The 23,146-nt window shown below is 37.3% G+C and overlaps 1 protein-coding gene across 1 annotated transcript in view; it reads right to left on the reverse strand.

The window, feature by feature from the left end:
* LOC107602653 (neutrophil cytosol factor 4-like) overlaps positions 1-20,346 on the reverse strand; it is a 23,237-nt gene extending 2,891 nt beyond the window's left edge. The window contains exons 1-8 of the mRNA XM_016295216.1: positions 19,833-20,346; positions 19,015-19,099; positions 18,495-18,648; positions 16,552-16,568; positions 12,203-12,421; positions 3,892-3,990; positions 1,145-1,320; positions 906-971 (exon numbers count right to left, since the gene is read on the reverse strand). Of these exons, the coding sequence (XP_016150702.1) occupies positions 906-971; positions 1,145-1,320; positions 3,892-3,990; positions 12,203-12,421; positions 16,552-16,568; positions 18,495-18,648; positions 19,015-19,099; positions 19,833-19,864 (848 nt within the window). The 5' untranslated portion in view covers positions 19,865-20,346. The remainder of the gene's footprint in view (positions 1-905; positions 972-1,144; positions 1,321-3,891; positions 3,991-12,202; positions 12,422-16,551; positions 16,569-18,494; positions 18,649-19,014; positions 19,100-19,832) is intronic.
* Positions 20,347-23,146: the final 2,800 nt, after the last annotated feature.

Consider the following 23,146-nt stretch of genomic DNA (forward strand, 5'->3'; position numbering starts at 1 on the left):
CCCCCCAAAAAAAAAAATTGTAATGTGATATATTGATTTAAAAATTACAATAAAAAAATAATAATAGTAAATATTCTTAAACACTTTTTAAAAAAATGAATAGAAAATACAATATATTACATTAATAATATAATATAATATAATATGATATAATATAATATAATATAATATAGGTGTTGGTGCTTGTAAAAACAATCTGAAAAATAAAAGGGGATTCAAAATGTATAGCATGTTGCTAATCTAATGATGACATTAAATATAGTTACATTGAAATATAGTCAAATTATTAAAAAAATATATTAAATTAACATATGTCTTTACATTTTACATATGTCTATTTATGTTTTGTTATTTTATTGTTACATTTAACTATGCTTTTAAACATGACAAACAGTTGTTTTTCTTTTATGCCTTAAAATGTTGTCTAGGTTTTCAAAAAGAGATTGCTGCTAGATGTTCTCTTCATGAGAAATTTGAGAAAAGCAATTCATAATTATGACACTGTACAAAACAAAAGTGTTTTCTGCTGGTCAGACCGAAAAGTTTGACATTTAAAAAGACTGTCTTTCACTCCTGGATGCTTTTCTGTCCGTTCTCTCTTTTCTACCACATCTTTTTCTCCTCTCGTACTTGAGTTAAGGCAGGAAACATGGTGTGAATATTATAGAGAGACACCAGCTCTCCTCAGTGTGAGAAGAACAGCAGAATTAAAGATGCTGATGATGGGAATGACAGAATAAATACAAACATAAACTGATTAGGAGACGCTTTAACAGTATTACATGTTAGAATATTCAATTAATGAGGCTTTCTTTTATGTTTCCATTCTGAGACACATTGTGAGCGTACAACATGTCAAACAGCACAACCTGATTAGAGAGCTGAACAGGACAGGGATAAAGTACCTCATTCGGGAAAGCAGATCTTCATAAGACGGTTGAATAGAGAGATCTTCCTCAACACAAATGTCCCTACAGCAGACAATAAATACAGCATCACATTAGCTGAGAAATAGTCAATAGGGGGTTGCCAGGGTGTTGTGATGTGGTTGCTAAGATGTTTTTGTGTGTTTATAGACGTGATAGTGATTAAAAGGATAATGTTTTTAGATGAACTGACGATGTGCATGCGCTGCGTGTGTGACCTTGTGCCGATGCCCTCTGGCTGTAGCAGATAGCAGCGCAGGCAGCTGTATGAACTCGGAGCACGATTCCCGCTCTTGAAAGCTCCGCCCTCTTCGTCAGAGTCACTCTCCGGAAGAGGTTTAATAATGTTCACGAACGACTCGGGAATGATTCCAGTTTTGTCCCTTACTGTGCCCTACAGAGAGAAGACACACGGCATGAGCAGAGGAAGACTCTATCTATCTATCTATCCATTTTTTTCTATCTATCTATATATCTATCTATCTATCTATCTGTCTGTCTGTCTGTCCATTTTTTCTATCTATCTATCTATCTATCTATCTATCTATCTATCTATCTATCTATCTATCTATCTATCTATCTATCTGTCTGTCTGTCCATTTTTTCTATCTGTCTGTCTGTCTGTCTGTCTGTCTGTCTGTCTATCTATCTGTGAGATGGTTTCTTGTATCTGCAGGGGAGATTAACTGATATGACAGGTGGAGGAACACAATAATGCAGGGGTAATGTCCCCAGAAGTGGGAGAGATGGTTTCTTGTATCTGCAGGGGAGATGAACTGATATGACAGGTGGAGGAACACAATAATGCAGGGGTAATGTCCCCAGAAGTGGGAGGAATAATGATTGCTACACCCCTAATCTTCAGACACATTAGGTGCATTCAAGTGAAAAAAGGAGTTTCTGAGACAATGAACTAGCGAGTCATGGCTTGATCTTTCTCTTTCACCCGCTCTTATCTTCATAATGTTATTTGAGGGTCCATTGCATGTCTGCAATATCAAGTTTTCGCTCTCTCTCTTTCTGTCCCTGGAATTCAATTCAGGTCAAATCGTTCTCCTTTATTGTCATGATCTGAAAAGATCGCAGGTATCGAACTCATAAAAACTATGTGTGTGAGCGAGTGTCCAGATCAGATCTTGTTGTTTTCAGTTTTCTCAGTTTCCCACTCCTTCTCACACACACACACACACACACACACACACACACACACTAATACCTAAATGTCTCTCATCTTCTCCTTTGATGTCTATGTCTTTTCCACCATCATTCTTTGTTCATAACACACTCTTTTTAGTGCTCTCTCAATCACTTTATACTTTAAATTATTCCCTTCTTCCTTTCTTTAGTGAATACCTTCATCTATCATGTACTCCTGATGCTGTATCTCCACCTAGAGTAATGTATATTTGTAGGTATTTTTTACATACAGTGTACACACACATTTTCATTTGGATGGATGCTGAATTTATAATATAAATTAAGTTGAAATCCTCTCACATTTGAAAACATTAGAGATGTACAAATCTTTGTGAAACCTCTGAGGTCAATCAGAACTGAAATTGCCAGATCCTTTGCAAAAGAAAGTCACTTTTAATGGCAAATTTAATTACAAATAAAATCCAGATGTGACTAATAAAAGTTACGTACAAGCATGCAATGTATGTAAAATACACTGACAATGTCGCATTAATGTGTTTGTGAGTTTATGTTATATAAAGGACATTCCTATAGTTCAAACAGTTCAAGGTCATGGGTTCAATTCCCAAAGAATGCATGAACTAATTAAATGTAGACCCTGAATGCAAGACGATATAAATAAAAGCATCTGACAAATGTAAAAAATAAATAAAAAAATAAGAATAATAAAATCAATAAATGTTAACAATCTGGAAATCTGCATTGTTTTGCAGTGTAAAGATGTCTTTAGATTTTTCTAAAAATTCAAATCCTAAAAATTCAAATGAAAACATTTTATGAAAATGTTCTAAATATTACTTTTATCATTATTGCTGTTGTTGTTATTACTAACAGATTATTACTTATTAGCAGTAGTAGTAATATATATTCATTTATAGTATATATTTGTTTGTAATTATTATTATTACTACTACTAATATTACTATAATGATGATGATTATTATTACAAATAATCATCTTTTTCTTCTTCTTATTATTATTAATAAGGACCTTTCCAGGAATAAGATGAATTACATTAAATTTTCTTTATGATTTGGGGAGTTATTAAATGGGTGAGACTTTGCAACAAAAGGCCAATAATTTGACATTTGCCACTGTAAATAAAGTGCTCAGAGATTTTGTGACTCGCCAGGCATTACATTTATTTGTTCATAATATTCTTTTTTTCTTTTTTTTAAATTTTGAGTCCTGAGCTACTTTGGTACAATGTAAAATGCAACCTTGTTACCTTGAGCTATTTCTTAAAAGTAAATTTAGTTGTGTTGATTCTTTTAGGTTGATTCAGGGATGGTAAATTACATTTTTTTTACTTACAATCAATTAATTTAGATGTTACCACATGAAGCACATTTTTAATTTAACCCTGTTTTCAGTGTAGTTTAAGAAGCACCTCTTAGAAGCAACATTACAGACACAGACACGTATATAAATGTACAGTGGGTACGGAAAGTATTCAGACTCCCTTAAATTTTTCACTCTTTGCTATATTGCAGCCATTTGCTAAAATCATTTAAGTTCATTTTTTTTCCTCATTAATGTACACACAGCACCCCATATTGACAGAAAAACACAGAATTGTTGACATTTTTGCAGATTTATATAATCACACTTACACACAAATGCCTCCAAACATAAATGAGATCACGCTGCTCCATCCTTTTTCTCTCTCCCTCCCTTTTTCTCTCTTACAAACCCTCCTCCCTATCTCTCTCTCTCTCCTCCTGCCTACCTATCCTCTTCTACCCTTCTCTCTCTCCATCTCTCTCACCTCCAGCCAGTCTGCGTTGACTCTCCGCAAGAGGAAAATCACATCTCCAGCCTTCAGACTGAGCTCCAGGCGTCCGCTGCTGCTGAAGTCAAACACTGCCTAACACACACACACACACAGCGAGGACACGCAAGCGGGAAACACACACACACACCGACGGAGAGAAAAAGAGCGAAACACGTCCTGAGTGAGACCGAGCTGCAGGTAGGAGATACTCATTCTTTAAGAACTTTGAAGAGAATGAATGAAAGGAAAAAATGGGAGTGTTGGATGAAATAGGATGAGAGGATGCTTGTAAGAAAAAAAGAAAACTACTATACAAAGTGGCAATAAGAGATTCAGGAGTGAAGATGCTATTCATAAGAAGTGAGAAGTGAAGAGATCAATGTTTTAATTGTACTTTAATTTTTTTGACACCAGCTAAATAGTACTGTGGAAATACTAAATGTTTAATGTTTTTTTTTTGTCTTGCACCATGGTAATTTCAGTAAATACCATGGTATTCTTCTAAGCATATTGTTTCAAAATATGTCCAATAACTGGTTATTGTAACAGTAATACAATGCTTTGTTGCACATGTGTGATTGCAAAATAATTTTAATGAACATGTCATTTTAAAAATATATTGTACATGTACTATGAAAAAACTTGTATTTTGAACACACATCTTTGTATTCTTAGACATTTGCCATGACCTAAATGGGTTTGGATAGGTACAAAGATAATACCATGGTATTACCAAGGTATTCTTTGAAGAACAGCATGTTTAATTAACATGTCTAAATACCATGCTTTTTGAGATTATACTGAAATCTCGGAAAATCTCTGATACTTCAAAGTATTTCAAAGATTAACACGGTGTTACCATTGTGTGTCCAGATACCATGTTTTTGGGCATGTACTGTGATAAATATTATGGTGCATTTATATTGTAATCATTCACATGAATGTATGAACTTTTGGACATACATTTTGAAACTTAGAACTAAGTAATTTACTGATTACCATGGTGGAAGTCCAAAAACAATAACTAAAAATATTAGAAAAATGAAGTATTTCCACATATGTTTTTAATATATATTAATTGAACCATGGTGCAAGTCCAAAAACAACTTGCACCATAAATTTTTAATATGATATTATATGTATGCATATGTATGTATATAAAACACCAGAAGTCAATGGAAGGTCCCCAACATAATAGAAAAACTAATCCTGTGAATAAAAGTGCTGTTAAGTACAGGCTGTTAACACATCATAATTACAAAAAAACTGAAAACAAAAAGAAAGTGATACAGAAGAATAAGTGGAAATGCATAACAGAAGAGGAGAGTGTGATGTGAGATATACGTGATGAAGAGGAGTGATGTGTGATAGAGAGGAGAACAGTGGAGAGAACGTGTGCGTCCTCCAATGTCAATGTCAGTCCTTCAAGCTTAGTTAAATCAAAAGAAACTAAGGTCAGTTACTGCAGAAAAGCTCCTGTGCATCTCAAGAGATGGAATGGAGCTCTCAATTATGATTTGTTCAAATGCCAACTTTGTTTTAGATGTTTCTTTTCAAATTTCTTCTGAAAATTACACACAAGAGACAGAGTAAGAATATAGATCTATAGAACCATACAAAAAATAATATATATATAGTTAATTTTCTAACAATATTTTAATTTTATTATTTTATATATATGTAATATATAAACTCAAATACGCACGTTGCTGCAATGCACTATGGCCACGGATCACTGTAAGGTATACTGGTGTTTCAAAGCTCTGTGTGTAACTGTACGCTAACACACTTCTTATATGTGTGCATGTGTGTGATGGGCATGAGTGGGCATCTGTTCTCACTCCGCCATCTCTGTATGTTTAGATAATGCTGTAAATCTGCTGAGCTGTGGGTCGCTTGGTTTGTTTGCATGAGTAGGAGTGTGTAGGTGAGACGTGTTAGATGTTACCAGCTAATTACAACTTGGCAGTTGCTTTAAGTGTGAGCACCCATGTGTGTATGTCCGTGCACGCTCGTAGGCAGCTTCTGAACAGAAAGATACAATTTGTGCCAAAACTCGATGTGAAAATCTCCACAAAGTCAACAGTACAGAGCAAGTATCTGAGCGCAGGCTCAGTAACATCAGATGAAGAAACTATTTCAGTACCACTGCTGCTGTGAAACCCTAAAAATGGCTTTTGGGTCATTTGTGTGGGCTAACTTTGTTATATAGTGCAGGAAAGTAACTCAGTGTAATAATTGGCTTCTTTAGCCACACCATGGTAAAGTTAAAATTAGACTATTTTAAGCGAATGGAATTTTGTTTCCGATATTCCTTTTGAAAGAGGGCAGTACAAATGAACACTTAGAAATGTGACACAACCCGACAATACTAGAAAAATCCTGTTATAACCAACAAACTGCAGGATGTCGGACTAATATCAAAAACTTACAAAACAACACCTTTCTTCCTCATATTGGGCTACGTTTTCTTTTGCGCCTGGTCTCTTGTCTTTTTCATTACATGGTTAAACCACACTGGAAATTAAGCAAGACTTGGAAATGTGTCAGAATGTGCCACAAACACACTCTGCATGTGGAAATGTGACAAAGCAATTTCCTGCCCGTTTTCCCAATGTAATATATGTGCTAATTAGCCTAGCGCTGAGAAAAGCTCTCACTAGCATTAGCATTGCCACTGTACCCTGCAAGGTAGCACTCTTTTGAAACTCATCTGCTTTTTTTTATTTTTCCAGTCTTCTGCAGTTGTGCAATCTTGAACTACTAAACATACAGGCTACATTCAAACTTTCGAGATAATTTCAGTCAGCGATTTTGGTAAACATTATACTTAAAGGAACAGGCACCCTAAAATGAAAATTCTGTCAGAACTTGCTCAACATCATGTTGTTCCAAACCAGTTTGACTTTCTTCTGTAGAACTAGGGCTGCACGATAAATCGCATGCGATATTTAATGCGCATCTTGCCAGAAAGCCGGTTCTGTAATCAGCGGTAAATCTCCATCACGTGAGTGCTTTCACATTGAGCATCATTAACTACACAGAGCCGTTGTTCACTGACGAGCTGCGCAAAACATTGCGCCAATATGAACGTGGTTTTGCATGCGATTTATCGTGCAGCCCTATGTGGAACACAAAAGATGCTATGAAGAATATTTTGTCCATACAATGGAAGTCAATGGGGTCCAAACAAAACATTGAAAGTTTCATTTTTGGGTTAAATATTCTTTTAAGAAATTTTGATTGAAATGAATATTAAAAAGCGATGATGAAACCACAGTATTTGTATACTGATTGGTCTACTTTCCTGCACTAATTTACACACTGAATTGTGATTGGTCTTTTACCTCTTCTATATATTCTACCTTATATAGTCACCTACTAAAAAGTGTTGCATTATCAAGCCAACAGAAAACAAAATGTCCGTTGAGTGTCATGACAGCAGTGTAATTCGTTTACAAACAAGCAAAGTTTAAAACATAAGCTTTCCTTTAACTTTAACACTATTAATGCACTATAATACATATCCAAGATGTTTGTTAGAAAAGCCTTCACATTTGAATTGTGCACAAACACTAGATAAATATTTTAAAAAGAGCAGACTGACATTCTAAATCAAACATCTCAAAAAGACGTTCTTTAAACATCCAAAGGGTAATATTTTAGAGCTAATGCGTTAAAAATACTTCTTCCAGATGAAAACACGTTTTAAATAGACACTTGGATGACATATATGTGCTTTCAGGCAATCTAGTTAGCAATAAGTCGGCATATTAGCTGAAAACTACGAATTAAGTGATATGAAGACCTCAGGGCTTGCTCTGCACTCGATATCGAAGAGAACTAGGTCGAGAACAAACCGAGATAGTTCGACTAAAGAAGCCTAAAAAGAAGTTTATGATGAAGGAAGTGTAAGCTATGTTGGCAAAATATGTCAACTTGTGGTATTAACAAAAAAAACAAAAAAAAGCCAACAAAAGACACATTTAACCACAATAATACCTATTGAAGGGGTCTCTCCTGTTTGGTCATATTCAGAGAGTTATTTCCGCATGGGATCAAGGAGTCAGAGAACATCTCTAATTATAGCACGACTCTGGGGGTCACAAAGCACTCTGATTTCAATTAGGGAGTCAATGACCTCCGAAATGAGCTCATTAGCACGTGGCCGGCCAAAAGGGAGGCGAGGGAGGTGTTTTTTTCCTACCTAAATGAGTGACCCAGATTGGCTCTTCTCAACTGGGGGATCAGAGCAGGATATAAAGAGAAGAGATCACTCTCTGGGGCCATGACACATGACAAAGGAGTCTAACCAAGAATGGGTGTCAGTTATTAACCTGCTTATATATGCTTATAAAAGTCGTTAATTTGCTAATGTAATGGGTGAAATACTAAGAACTTGAGATTGAATCAACAAAAAGTATGCTAAAATAAATACCTCTCTTTTATAAGACGTATAACCATCCAAAACAAGAACTCTGGGACTCTCGCCCCCAAGCTTTCAGCCAAGATCAGGTGTGAAATAGCAAAGCGGGCCATGAAAATAACCGTGAAAATACTGTAAAATAATGTGCAAGTGTGAATGCATATAATCAGTAATAGCTGACTTTAATGCTTAAACGTTATTATATGTGGCTATATAATGCTTAAAATATCTTCTCTTAGATTGCTCATACCGGTAACAGTATTTCTGATAGCCAAAGTGAAGGACTCTAATGGAAGAAGATCTATTGAAACATTATCTCCAATCTCTTTATAATGGCTCACTCTTACTGTCTAAACTCCTTACAGTGATATGGAGGAAAGGCTTTGATTTTCAATCAAGCTCTCTGTCTTATGTCTTATGAGTCCCAGGAAATGGCCATATAATTCTCAGAGCCATCACACAACAAATGAAGTAACAGATTTTATGATATCTACAGTACATGACACTTTTATCTGAAAATGCACATTGTTGACTACAGGATCAGTGTCATTTGAGAAACCTGGATCAATCGTTCTCACGTCATTCCAAACCCCTCTGACTTGAGAATATGTGGCAACGCAAAAGTAGAAATTCTGAAGAATGTTCAAGCTGCTCTTTTCCAAAAATGAAAGCAGATGGGTACCAACTCTAAAAGTGACAAAGCAGCACCATAACTGTGGACAACATGACTACACTATATCCCAAGTCTTCTGAAGCCATATGATAATTTTGTGTCAATATTTTTCACTTTTCACTGAAAGTCCGGCTTTCAAATTTACATTTAAACTTCAGCTTTCACATATTCAAACTTGCCATGTCACAATCTGATTTTTGATGCCACTGATTTCGAACTTGGTGTTCAGAAGATCTGGCATATAGCACGGACGTCATATGAACCATTTTTATGGTGTTTTTTTTATTGTGGTCACTGAACGCTTTCTTTTTGTGGAAAAGAGCAGCATGAACATCCTGCTGAGCATCTCCTTTTGTTCTTTATGGAAGAAAATAAGTCAAACAGGATTGGAACAACATGATTTATCCCAAATAAAAGCATCTTGCTCAAGGCTACAATAGTGACAGCTCATGAATCATCCCCTTTAAAGTTCGAACCTGCAGCCTTTCCCAGATATTTAACACAACATTTCGAATAACTTGGGATTAACTGTTTGTCTAAATAATGGAAGACAAACCCAATCTCATGAGAAAATTATTTTACGAGGTGGCAATTTTGTATGAATTTATATGGTGAGATTTGTTCAAAAACGTCAGATTTTTTGAAGAACGTACGAAACCGTACAAATGAGATCATAAAGAGTAAAATAGTTTTGAATTGCCATGAGATTTTGTTGGATCAATCGTACACTCAATATTGCAAAATCAGGTTTATTTACAGTAGCGCCACCTTGCTGAGTGCAGGTATAGACATGATTTTATTTTATTTGAAAATTTTGGCAATTAAACTTTGACTCACACATGCACATTAAAATTCACACACCCTTCCGAACTTAACTATAGATGGGCATGGGATTTAAATCATGTTTGATGTCATTTATTTGTGGTCACATCTGGTGTGGATGGAATGATAGAATGGCGATAATGTCTGACAGCATTGGGAGGCACAAAGAAAAAAATGGATGAAACTGTCTTGAAGGAGTGCAAGTACTCCAGAGGACAAAGAGTGAGGGATGCATTAAAGGATGGTGTGAGAAAGCGAAAGAAGAAAGCAAGACTGATGAGTGAACTCTGAGGGAAGAGTGGGAGAGATTAAAGGAGGGATCGAAGGATAAAGTGAAGAGTGGAAAAAAGAGCAGTGAATATATTAAGACAAGGAGAAAGATAAGAGAGAGAGGCTGAAGGAACGTGACTGAGAAGTAGGTGGAAGAGAGAGGGTGATAGAAAGCATTAAAGCACACAAAAATTATCTGAAGTAGTCATAATTTATTCAACTCTCATGCCATTCCAAACCCGTATGACATTTTCTTCCATAAAATACAAAAGGAAAAATGATGAAGAATGTCCTGGTTGCTCTTTTCCATCCAATTACAATGGATGGAGATTGAGGCTTTCGAGCTTCAAAAAGAAAGCAAAAGCAACCTAAAAGTATCACAAGAGTCCATAAGACTTGTTCATTATCGGTGAATTAAACGTGTGAACTAGATCAGCCCGACTCGTGAACAAATTGTTTATACGAATTTATGCACAAACAGCTATTTTGAGTCAGATCTTTTGGTTCAGCAAGTTCAGTTGGTTCACAAACCCAGTATTAACAACTGGTTCATGAATCAAACTGATCTAGTTCACAAGTTCAACTCACTGATTCAGTGATTCAGATATATAACGCAAAAGTTGTATGTACTTTTATGGTGCTTCTGTGTCCTTTTGAAGCTTGAAAAACTCCATTTGTTGGAAATGAGTGATCTGTATTTTATGTAAAATATATTTTTTTGTGTTCCATGGAAGAAAGAAAGATTTGGACAGACATGAGGGTGAGTAAATGATCACAGATTTTTCATTTTTTGGTGAACTATCCCTTAAAAAAGCAGCTCAGGAAAAAAAGATAAAGAAATTAGCAAAAGAAGTAGAACAGGGCAGGAACCATTAATGGGCCAAAGATCTGACCTAGAAAACTGAAAGACACAGATGTCCCTTTCTTTGTCTGTATAAGAAGAATGTTACAGATTTAGTGACATCACTGTAAATCTATCAAATGACGAGTAATCAAAACCACATAATTACGCTATCATAGTATCAGGAAAATAGATTTGGACATTTTCACAAGAAAAATCTGTGGTGTTTACCGACACGAAACTCGCTGGCATGATTGCCGGGGTGTTTTGAGTGGTTGCCAGGACTTGTTGTGTGGATGCTGGGGTGTTCTGAGTGGAGTTGAGTGGACTGCTGTGCAGTTGCTAGGGTATTCAGGGTAGTTGCTAGGGTGTTGTGGGTGGTTGCTTACTGGCCCAAGTCAAAAAATTTCACCCTCAAGTCTCTAAATATGACTTAGGTGCTGCCTTCATTCGAAGCCTATGAGATTTTTTAGCTAAAATGTGTGATGAATAGTAACAGCACACTTCTCAACAAGCTCAACAAGCTGCATAATTTGAGATATCATTCCTGTCCGTAACACAAGTTACATGCTCAAGTTTAATGCTTACATTTATAGGTTTGGTCACAACAAATCTGGCCAAAATTATCAATATTTTCGACATAAAACTGTGCAAATTATAGATACATATTCAGAATTCTCCATAAATGGAGCACTTTGAATCACTGCTTACTGGCCCAAGTCAAAAAATTTCACCCTCAAGTCTCTAAATATGACTTAGGTGCTGCCTTCAATCGAAGCCTATGAGATTTTTTAGCTAAAATGTGTGATGAATAGTAACAGCACACTTCTCAACAAGCTCAACAAGCTGCATAATTTGAGATATCATTCCTGTCCGTAACACAAGTTACATGCTCAAGTTTAATGCTTACATTTATAGGTTTGGTCACAACAAATCTGGCCAAAATTATCAATATTTTCGACATAAAACTGTGCAAATTATAGATACATATTCAGAATTCTCCATAAATGGAGCACTTTGAATCACGCAATGCAAAATGTAAGTGACACTGCAGCATTGTGGAAGAGTCTCAGCCTCCACAGAGTTTTATGTCATAATCTTCTGACAAAATGTGAGCGTTTTGAAACAAAAGTTTGAGGTGTGTTGTGTAATAACCTCCTGACCAAATGTCAGAGCTTTGTGTGGTGCCTGCATGCTTGACCATGTAAGTATGTGTGTAGTATGTAGTGTGTAGGCTGTTACTGAGAGTGTTTCCAAGGAAACACTGGTATACCTCTGCTCTGGGTGCGGAGAGAAGGTCCGTTTTGGGCTTTACGGTTTTTCTAGTAAGAGAGAAAGAGAGAAAAGAAAGCATTGTGAACTTTAGATGAATAACAGAAGAAGAAGTGGTTTCTACAACATTTTCTCTGAGTTTTCGTGTACATGACAGACAAAGTGAAAGGCTGACAAACCTAAATGAGAATTTTATTGCTAAGAAGTTCCTCTTTTGTAGCTCCAGGGACTTAGGTTATGTTTCATTTAGTGCTGTCAAAATTAGCGCTTTAACGCAGGAGGTAAATTTTTTTTGCAGTTTAACTGCATTAAATATAACGCAGGGATGGGGCTAGGGTTGGACACCCCACTCACAACTGCTGCTTCTGTCTCTTTTTTTTCTAGAGAAAAATTGCGTTTATTTAGACGCAGAATGTCTTTACAAACACATCAAACGGAACTTTTCAGATGCACACTACACTTCGCCTCAGCGACAGCCGCTAGTCAAACAAGCGCGGAAACTGTACAGATGACGAGGAGCTTCAGTAGAACAACAGTGAACTGTGGTCAGATGAGATGTTGTCAGGCCATATGTCAGTAAATACGAATTTTTCTGTCCTGTCAGCCGTTATACTGTGCTCGTAGCGTGTGCTCTTCAATTGCATGCACAAATATGGCAGCGCGCTGTAGCCTGTATCATTTCATATTAAAATGTCATTGAAACTACTTTCATGTGTGTCAGATTCGCATCACATTCAGCAGAGAAAAATTGCGTTTATTTAGACGCAGAATGTCTTTACAAACACATCAAACAGGGAACTTTTCAGATGCACACTACACTTCGCCTCAGTGACAGCCGCTAGTCAAACAAGCGTGGAAACTGTACAGATGACGAGGAGCTTCAGTAGAACAACAGTGAACTGTGGTCAGATGAGATGTTGTCAGGCCATATGTCAGTAAATACGAATTTTTCTGTCCTGTCAGCCGTTATACTGTGCTCGTAGCGTGTGCTCTTCAATTGCATGCACAAATATGGCAGCGCGCTGTAGCCTGTATCATTTCATATTAAAATGTCATTGAAACTACTTTCATGTTTGTCAGATTCGTTTCACATTCAGCAGCGGGAGCTCTTAAAGTAATAGCAGCCAAATAACGTAATAATCCAGCTGCTGTGATGTCTGTTCATCAAAGAACAAAAGTAAAAAAAGAGCAAATCAATAACCTTTGTAGCTTTAAGGTTTCATCTATTTTTAATTTAGAATTTAGTTTGATTACTTTATTCAATGTCTGTATATTTCCTACTTGCTTAAGGGCACAGTAAATATGACATTTATTATAATGGGTTTATGTGAAGATTGTTTTAAGTTCACTTAATTTGTGAAGTTGTTATTTTTTAAATTATAATTAATGTTAAAATTGATAGCTCTCAATTATACTGTAATGTTGAATGGCCATAGTCCGGAAATGTTAATAATGCACACAGTGAACAAAGATGAGAGGTCTGTCATTAGAGTCAGAGGGTCATTCTCAAAAGCGCTTTATGGGATCCGATTAAGAGAAGAAAAAAAATGAAGAGGGATCCATTCATACAAGTTGGTTTGAATCCAACTTTAACATCATTTTAATGGCTATGCAATAATTCCAACTTAATTCTTCTAATTCTCATCGCTGTCTCTTAAGATATCTATCCTTTCTAATAAGCTTCTTTATTATAAATCTGCATTAACTAAGCATTAGTTAGATCTGAATGGCACGAGCAAAGCAAGAGACATCCCTTTATAGTGCATCAGAGCAGACATTGCTAATGTCCTCATATAAACTTGCCAATTATCTTTCCATTGCGTAATATTGCATAATCAATATTACTCATTGGCTTGAGCAATCAGTTGGCATGTAAGTAATTTGTAATATAATTGGGCTTGATTTAACTTGGCTCCACTAGGTTCAGGTTTAGCTGGCAGGGAGCCTGTTGGCTTGCAGTCTTTAGGTGACCTTAATGAAACAGTGGGTAGGGTGCCAAAGAACAACCTCTCCTTCCTTTTGAATTCAATTATAAACATGCTCGTTTGGTCAAAGACAGAGTATGGGACGGGCAGTGAAAAAGAACACGAGACAAAGAGAAAGAGGCCTGAGACATAAGGCTGATTAAAAAGGGATCAGAAAAGAGGTTAAAGACATTAGAGACTACAGAATGAAACAAGAGTAGATAACACTACTACGATGACGTAGATGGTGTTATTACTTCTTCTATAGGGTTGGTGTTGAATCAAGTACTGGTTCATATTCCATTTAAAAATATGATTGTTGATGATGATGGTTCTGACGAGTCTCAGGCGGTCTCAAACCTTTGGGACCTTTCAAACAAATTCAAACAAATTTGAAAACTGCATTTCCATGTGCGTGCAGATATTTATGTGTGGATTGATGAAGTGAATGTAGATGAGGACAAGAAGAGACAGACAATGGTGTCGGTGTCAGTGTCAGTCAAAAGGATGCTACTCATTTCACTTTCCTGGCAATACAATGCTATTCCCTTCATCTGTCTCTTGTCTGTGCTGTTCTCCATCCCAATCACAGAAGTTCTAGTTAATCAGTAACTCTGTGGGAAACACTTCAAGTACTCAAAGAACAAAGTCCACCTAAGGAGTGAACTTTGACTCTGGAGGAACAGCAAATGTGAGACAATGGAAGGTGGTGTAGATAAAGGGCTCGCATCTGATGTTTTGAAATCCTTTTTCCGACCATACAATTCATTCCTGCATCTAACCATGGGGTGTCCAATCCTGCTCCTGGAGGATGAGTATCCTGTAGAGTGTAGCTCCAATTTGTCCCAACATACCTGCCTGGAAGATTCTAGTAATCCTGAAGATCTTGTTAACTTTTGGCGCTTTTCCACTGCGTGGTACGACACGGCACGGCTCGGCTCGGTTTGCGTTTCCACTGCAGTTCAGTACCGCTTTAGAGTGGGTGGGATTATTCACATATCGTTATAGTTGCGCCGCCTCTATTGCCGCGACTCCTGAAGAACTTTTTCATTCCGCATCGCCCCATCAAGCTCGCTGGATCGGCTCCTCTGCTATCAACAAGAGGAACGTCTGTACTTCCTCAACAGACAACGAAGCAGCCACTTTTTGGTTGTTAAAAAAGGTGCACTTGTTCAAAACAGTTGCTTTCGATCCTTCACTGGCTGTGCTGATTTAAATCTAGCAGTTCTGTTGTGTTTGTGTCGCAAGTTCAGTGACGCAGGTAGTGACGATTCTCTCCGGCCAATATGTGATCAGCAGAATTTACACGTCACGTTTTGGTAACGGTACGGTTCACTTGGAACCTCAACCGAGGTGGTACTAAAAAAAGTACCAGGTACCAGGTACTGTACCCATTGGAAAACCCCCCAAAAGTGAACCGTACCGAGCCGTACCGTGCCGTACCATGCAGTGGAAAAGCGCCATTTGATACAGATGTGTTTAATTGGGCTTGATAGGGCACCCCAATCTAGTCTGTTGTTGTTTTTGAACATCTTCTTAGATTTTTCTGAGCTCTCCACAGCTAAATTTGTGACTTGAAGTCTCCTGTAATGCTCCTACACAACCTCATCCAGGTGATTATCAGTTGACGGGGGGAAGTTATGGCTTCACGATTCTTATATATATGGTTGTACTTGTTTCTTCTACTTCTATCTTGACAGTACCTGTACCCCCTCATACTTGAGGGCCACATTTCTGCAGAGTTTAGCACACCTGAACCAGCTATTCAAGATATTCAGGATAGCTATAAACTCCCAGGCAGGTACGTTGGAGCAGGTTGTGGAAAGGTGGCCCTCCAGGAGCAGGATTGGACACCCTTGCTTAAGGTGGATTAGTAATAAGTTCATGGCATTGTTGAAGGATGTGGAAACTAATTCCACTAGCTCTGGTTGTGCGGTGAACCTTAAGCAAGAACTTTAATGGACTTTACAAATGTACACAATGCATCTAAATAACTAGTTGTTCAGTTCAGTTCTGTACAAACTGCATACATTTAATGAAACTTCAGTTACTATCTGAGCTTTTGGGAAGTTTTTAGTCGTTTTGTAGTTATGTGGCTGTCACTCCAAATGGGACTAAAGGGGACATAACACACACATACTTGGCTTTTGTAAAATAATGAAAGCAAACATGATGCACTTTCTGCCGTCTCGGTCTCTGTGAACTTGAGCGCTAAACTCTGTGTATATCTTTGCCTTACAGACATTCAAAATATATCTATATAGAGTGAAATGTCTAATTTCAAATGAACCAATTCAAATGGAAAACACATTCTCAGATTATGTAATCCGTATGAAACATGCATACAGGCGCATCCACTACTGTGGAGATGACGATTCAGTGTCACCGACTTCATCTCTGAAGCTGAAAACAAAGAAAGCACTAGTTTATCAAATTATTAAAATTTTAATGCAATCTCCTTACTGTTTATTGCTGACACGTTCATAATCATTACTTCTGCTGGTGCGCTGTGGCAAGCTTTATGCGTGTACTTGAGCACTTATTAGGCTATGTAGGCAATTAAAGGCTAATTATAATGATTTAAATGGTTTATCAATAAACGTGTGATTAGTCGACTAATGCTTCAAATGAATGACTACTAGTCGACCAGAAAAATCCTTACTCGAGGGCAGCCCTAGTTTTATCAGACTTATAAAAGAAAGATACAGCTGTACCTCTTCTCTCAGAAAACAGTCGAGTTCTGGGAGAAGTGCTGTGGGTGGAGCTAAAGAGTCACGAGCATGCAAAGCTTTTGCGTAACAATCGTCAGCAAGCTGTAACATCGACATAATTCCCTTAACGCTGGGTTCTTTGGGAAGCTGAACAAGGTTATCTTTCCCTCACAACCAAAAACACACTTCTTGTGGTGACATTAGGGCTGGACGATATGGCAAAAATTTATATCACGATATATTTCTTAATTTCAGTCGATACGATATAATTCCGATAATTCCGAACACTATTAAAAAAAGCCTCGTAAAAACTGCCAAGAACGCCACAACAGATCTGGTCTGTGCATACAAACTTATGAAAAATTAATTTGCCAAGTCTCTGACACCTCATATAAAACCATATAATATTTTAGAAAAAAAAGAAAAAAAACCCCAGCACAAATAAATTAATGTTCACCTTTTATTTGTATTTAGCCTTCATTCAAACAAGAAATGTGAAATTCTTTCAATCCTGCATTTTTTGATCCAAAATACAGCAAAAACAGTAACATTTTGAAATATATTTTTAGCATCATTACTCCAGTCCCATGATCCTTCAGAAATCATTCTAATATTCTGATTTGCTGCTCAAAAATAATTTATTATTATGTTGAAATTTAGAATTAAATAGATTTTAAAATATATTCAAATAGAAAGCAGTTATTTTAAATAGTAAAAATATTTCTTTTTTTTTTTGCTGTACTTTGAATCAAATAAATGCAGGCTTGGTGAGCAGAACAGAATTAAGTGCAGACTGATTGTCTGCCACAAGAGGTGCTTTAAGAGCGGTTGAACTAGGGGTTTTTCCAGTAATGGCTGTAATCAAAGCAGCTCCGCTCATGAACACTTCTTTATTAGATAAAATAAAAATCCCATCGAAACTTTTCTGAAGATAGTCCTTTCCCTTTAGAGATACATTAATATAAAACACCCGCGACAAGTTTTGATTTTAAAACCTGCAGTGCTATTCAACGAAGTCAAACGCCACAAATAAATCAGTGTATGGGAAACACTGGTAATGTAGGCTATATCGAAATGTCGGAAATGTGTTTAAAAACCATATCACCGTTATTGAAAAAATATATATCGCGATACATATTGATATTGAATTATTGTCCAGCCCTAGGTGACATTGTTGATTTTGTGGTCATAAGCAATAAGTAAAATCTCGAGCAAGTCCTGTGCAGCACTGCAGACAACATTGATGGGTGTGCTCTTGCTCTCACTCTGGTTGACGTGTGCATGCCGAGAAGTGCCCATAAAAGGAATTCCGCCTTTTATGACGTCATACAAGGCCATACTCTCGAAAAAGAGAGAGTTTAGAGAGAGATTAGTTCTTTTTTTGAGACTTCATGAGAGGTCATGTTTAGCATGAGAATCCAACTCTTTAGCAGTGTAAATAAGTCAGTGCATGAAATAGCATTAGACATCCCCTTTAAGCACCTACAGTAGTAGAGACGGGACAATGGTATTTAGCTGCAGTGTGTATGTGGCCTGTGCTAATGAACCTAGGTTTCCCCAGGGCTCTACATCGCTGTTGTTTTAGATGAGTCTGTGCAACAGCGGCTTAGTCACAGACCTGGCAGGGTAGGTAGTTGGCAGGTGTAGTATCCCGGCTGGGCTTCAGCTGAGTACTTAAGCTCCAAACTCTGGTGCAGAGTCAAGAACTGACGATACCTTCTGTAGATCAGGTATTTACTGTTGCCTTTGGCCTTCACCTCAATTACAAACCTCTGTAAGAAGGTGATAAAGAACAAAAGTCAAAAACGTTTGCAGTATGCATAAGTTATGTTATGCAGTAGTTTATGAAATTTAAAAACATTGAAAGTGACACAATGGCAAAAGACATCAAGCTGACAGGTGTGTACATGGACAAACAAGTAAAATAAATTTTTTTAAAGAATGCAAGAATGTGTCCCCTTGACAATATTTAAGACTGGCATTTTATACATATGGCATTTAATAGTATTTTGTAGTTGGATGCAGTTGGTGAAACATAAATCACAGGTAATAGGCAGACTATAAGGCAGACAAATTATAAAAGCCAGACAGACTAGAGGAAAGGTCAACTACAGGGGTTCAGGTCTGGGGAAACTCACATAGTAAACAATGAAACCTTTCTTTTCCTCAATGTCAGCAATGGTTGCAGTGACTGGGATGTTGTCTGGAAGCTGGTCGAAATCACTGTCAGGTAAACAAATGTTACAAACATTTTGATTAGCACAGAAAATATGCCCTGAAATATGTTTTTTAATCAATGTTACGGTAATTAATTTACAATAAAATAATCTGCTCCAGCATTAAAAGCATTTGTTTTTGTGTGTACACACAATATAAAGATTATATTATTTGTTGAAACACTTACACTAATACTACTACCACTACTAGGCCTACTGCTACTACTACTACTAATAATAATAATCAAAAATCAAATGTTTTATAGTTGTCTAAATGATACTTTTTGAGATGAGAATACTTTTCTATGTGGATAAATCAATACCCACAATTTTATTTATATTTTTTAATTGTGAGATCAGTTTAAATATTTTCTGAATAATTTTCATTATGTCATAAACAAACTTGTGTTAAATACTAAAAATGCTCATTTAGGCTTGCACATAGTGTTATGACATGGTGGACTAGTCTTGTCTAGTATAGTATAGGTTTAGTCAACTACACTAAACTGAGACTATCTGTTGTTCCATAGTACACTCCATCCAATACAGTATAGCCTACTACTGTATAGAATAATAATTACACCACAGCATAGTATTTTAAAGTACAGTTACAAGTTAAACTGGAATAGTACACAAACACTACGCCCTGAAAGCGACTCTACTACGACGCAGGAACCTCGGCTTTGATATCATGAATATTCACGACGAGAAAATAATAATAAAGAGATGATTTCGCTCACCTTTCATCGCGCAGCTGTTGCGGGAGAGACATGCTGGATGATGGGGGATTCAGAGCTCTTCAGACGCTCACAGACAGAGACAGACAGAATGTGATTAGTTGAGTAAAGTGGAAGTGAAGCTTCTGGTGTTTTTCTGAGGCGGGTTTACAGTTGCACGTAAACCAAAGGGGAACTGAAAGAGTCCCGGTGGGGGACTTTAGTATGAGGACTTCACAAACTAAAGCGCCGTTATTGGGTTCAGAAACAACAGAATGGAGAACACCGGTATGAAGAGGCGTTTAAAATGTTTCAAGTGGAAGCAAATTTGCGCGACGCAATGACCAAGAGGTGCATCATGAAAGAACGCGTCCTGTTTAACGCCCATTAAACTCTGTACTGTTGAATAAGAAAGACAGAACGACAGAAAGAAAGAAAGAAAGAAAGAAAGAAAGAAAGTAAGAAACCAACCCGTAATGTTAATAATTCAAATTTCATTCTCGTAGTGTAGTTGAATCTTTTTCTCTTTCCGTTCGGCAGTCCGTCTGATTAATTCTTGAGTATGAATTAAAGGAATTCAAGTCATCAGGTGAGACAGGTCATTGAGTACATTTACATGGACAACAATACTCCGATTTTAATACGGTTTAGACAATACTCTGATTAAGAATCTACCATGTAAACAAAGATTTTTGATTACCTTAATCTAAAGTCATAATCGAAGTAAACAGAAATCGAATTAAGACATGTGGAGTAGGCTATTACTATAGTGGCATTACTGAAGTGCAGTATAGACATGTGAACACCTTAAAGGGTTAGTTCACCCAAAAATTAAAATTAGGCTGTGTTTTACTCACCCCCGAGGCATCCTAGGTGTATATGACTTTCTTCTTTCAGACGAATCCAGGCAGAGTTATATTAAAAACTGTCCTGGCTATTCCAAGCTCTCTCGTTGCAGTCAGCGGGTGTTGTAGTGTTGGGTCGTTCTTGAATGATTCGTTCATTTTGAACGAATATTTAATGTGACTCGGGAAGAACGAGTCGTCTCGGAGAGTGATTCGTTCAGCGCATGCGCAACATCATATAGGTTCTGTACTGGAATTAGTCAAGTAGTTCACCTGGTTCGAGTCTTCGGGTTTTTCAGAGTAATTCGTTCATCACGTGACAGCCCCATTAGTTTACCCTATGCAGTCTGAGCCGGAAAGAGAATTGATTAGTTAATCTCGAGTCTTCGGGTTTGAGTCGTTCGTTCATCACGTGACAGCCCCATAAGCTTTAACCAATGCAGTCTGAGTCGGAAAGAGAATTGATTTGTTCATCTCTCGAGTCTTCTGGTTTTTCCGAGTCGTTCGTCATCACGTGACAGCCCCATAAGCTTTAACCAATACAGTCTGAGCCGGAAAGAGAATTGATTAGTTCATCTTTTGAGTCTTCGGGTTTGAGTCGTTCATTCATCACATGACAGCCCCATAAGCCCAAACCCGAAGACTTGTCAGATAAGAGGTGAGGTGAGCTAATCATAGACTGAAGACCCAGGTAAACAATTCATTAATCTTTTCTGTTTCTTACAGCAGTTTTGTATTGTTTGTAGTGTGATCAACGTTTGCGTAAGTAGTAGACATATTAGGGAAGTAACACGTAACATTTTAATTATATTTTGCTAAAATGAATGAAATGACTCGAAAAAAGATTCGTTCATTTTGCTGAACGAGACTCAAAGGTCCGAGTCGGTAAAATGATCCGAACTTCCCATCACTAGGGTGTTGCAGTGTTTCAGTCCAAAAGAAGTCAAATAAAAAGTGCCCATCCATAAAAAAAAAAGTGTCTCGCACGGATCCGGGGGGTGAACAAAGGCCTCCTGTAGCGAATTGATGCGTTTTTATACGAAAAATATCCATATTCAAAACGTAATAATCACTTGAATCTAGCTTGCGCTCACTGTTGTAAACGGAAGCAGTTCCGGGCGGATGACGTATGGAGGTCGGCGTTGCGCATGCGCCGCTCAGAAGTGACGCACGTGGAAACACAGCGGAGAGATCAAAACAAAACAATGGTCACTAATTATAAGTACAAAACGAGGGTTTGTAAAGAAGAATGTCGGAGGATTTCGATATAAGCCAAGAGGAGACTGGTTTTCCTTTGCTAAAGTAAGGAAACTTTGCTTCCTTTGATCCTGTAAACAAACGTTGGTTTTCACGAGACTCAACGGCGCATGCGCAACGCTGACCTCATACGTCATCCTCCCGGAGCTGCTTCCGTTTACAACAGTGAGCGCAAGCTAGATTCAAGTGATTATTACGTTTTGAATATGGATATTTTTCTTACAAAAACGCATCGATTCGCTACAGGAGGATTTTGTTCACCCCCCGGAGCCGTGTGAGACACTTTTTTTATGGATGGGCACTTTTTATTTAACTTCTTTTGGACTGAAGCACTGCAACACCCGCTGACTGCAATGATAGAGCTTGGAATAGCCAGGACAATTGATTCGTCTGAAAGAAGAAAGTCATATACATCTAGGATGCCTCTGGGGTGAGTAACACACAGCCTAATTTTAATTTTTGGGTGAACTAACCCTTTAATCACATTATTACCGTCGTGTAGGACCTTTCGCCCCATTTTGCAACAGGATACATACAGCAGTGCTCAACCGTTTGACGGCAAATAAAAGAGCTTCAACACCTGCCGTCATATGCACGTACAAATAATTAACTGCACTTGAAGCTTTCATAAAATTAAAAATGAAACACCCAAAACTGTACATGGCATCATCACGGAGATGAACTATATGTTTATACGTGAAATTCCGTAGGGGACGTCAGATGGCGTCACGTGGGGACGTAATGACGTGTGCATTAATCAAACTATGTACTATAACATGTAAAACGGGAACATGAAAGGAATATTCTAAAAGCAACTCATGTAAACACCATAATCATAATATTGGCTTATTTAGAATAAGGTAAATAATTAGATTACTGATGTCCATGTAAACGTAGTCACTGTTGCACTACATAGGCCTACTCGGTTGTGAACACAGGCTTAAAGTATTTAAAGATCCATGGGTCTCAAGAAGCAAATTCTTGAAATGATCATTTCTGCACAATGCTAGTATCACCAAATGGATGGAGTTGCAAAAATATTGAATGTTCCGCTCCAAGCTATCATTGGTCGACTAAACAAATAGTCCCACCCATAAGCCACACCATTGGTTGAACCAATGTTGCCAATTCAGGTCACAAAAAAAAAAACAGAATTTTGATAAGGCTACAATGTTACCATTGTTAAAATACTATTATCACACACACACACCCACATATAAATAAATAAATAAATAT

The sequence above is a fragment of the Sinocyclocheilus grahami genome, unplaced genomic scaffold, assembly GCF_001515645.1.
Source record: "Sinocyclocheilus grahami isolate Dianchi unplaced genomic scaffold, SAMN03320097.WGS_v1.1 scaffold332.1, whole genome shotgun sequence".
NCBI lineage: Eukaryota > Metazoa > Chordata > Actinopteri > Cypriniformes > Cyprinidae > Sinocyclocheilus > Sinocyclocheilus grahami.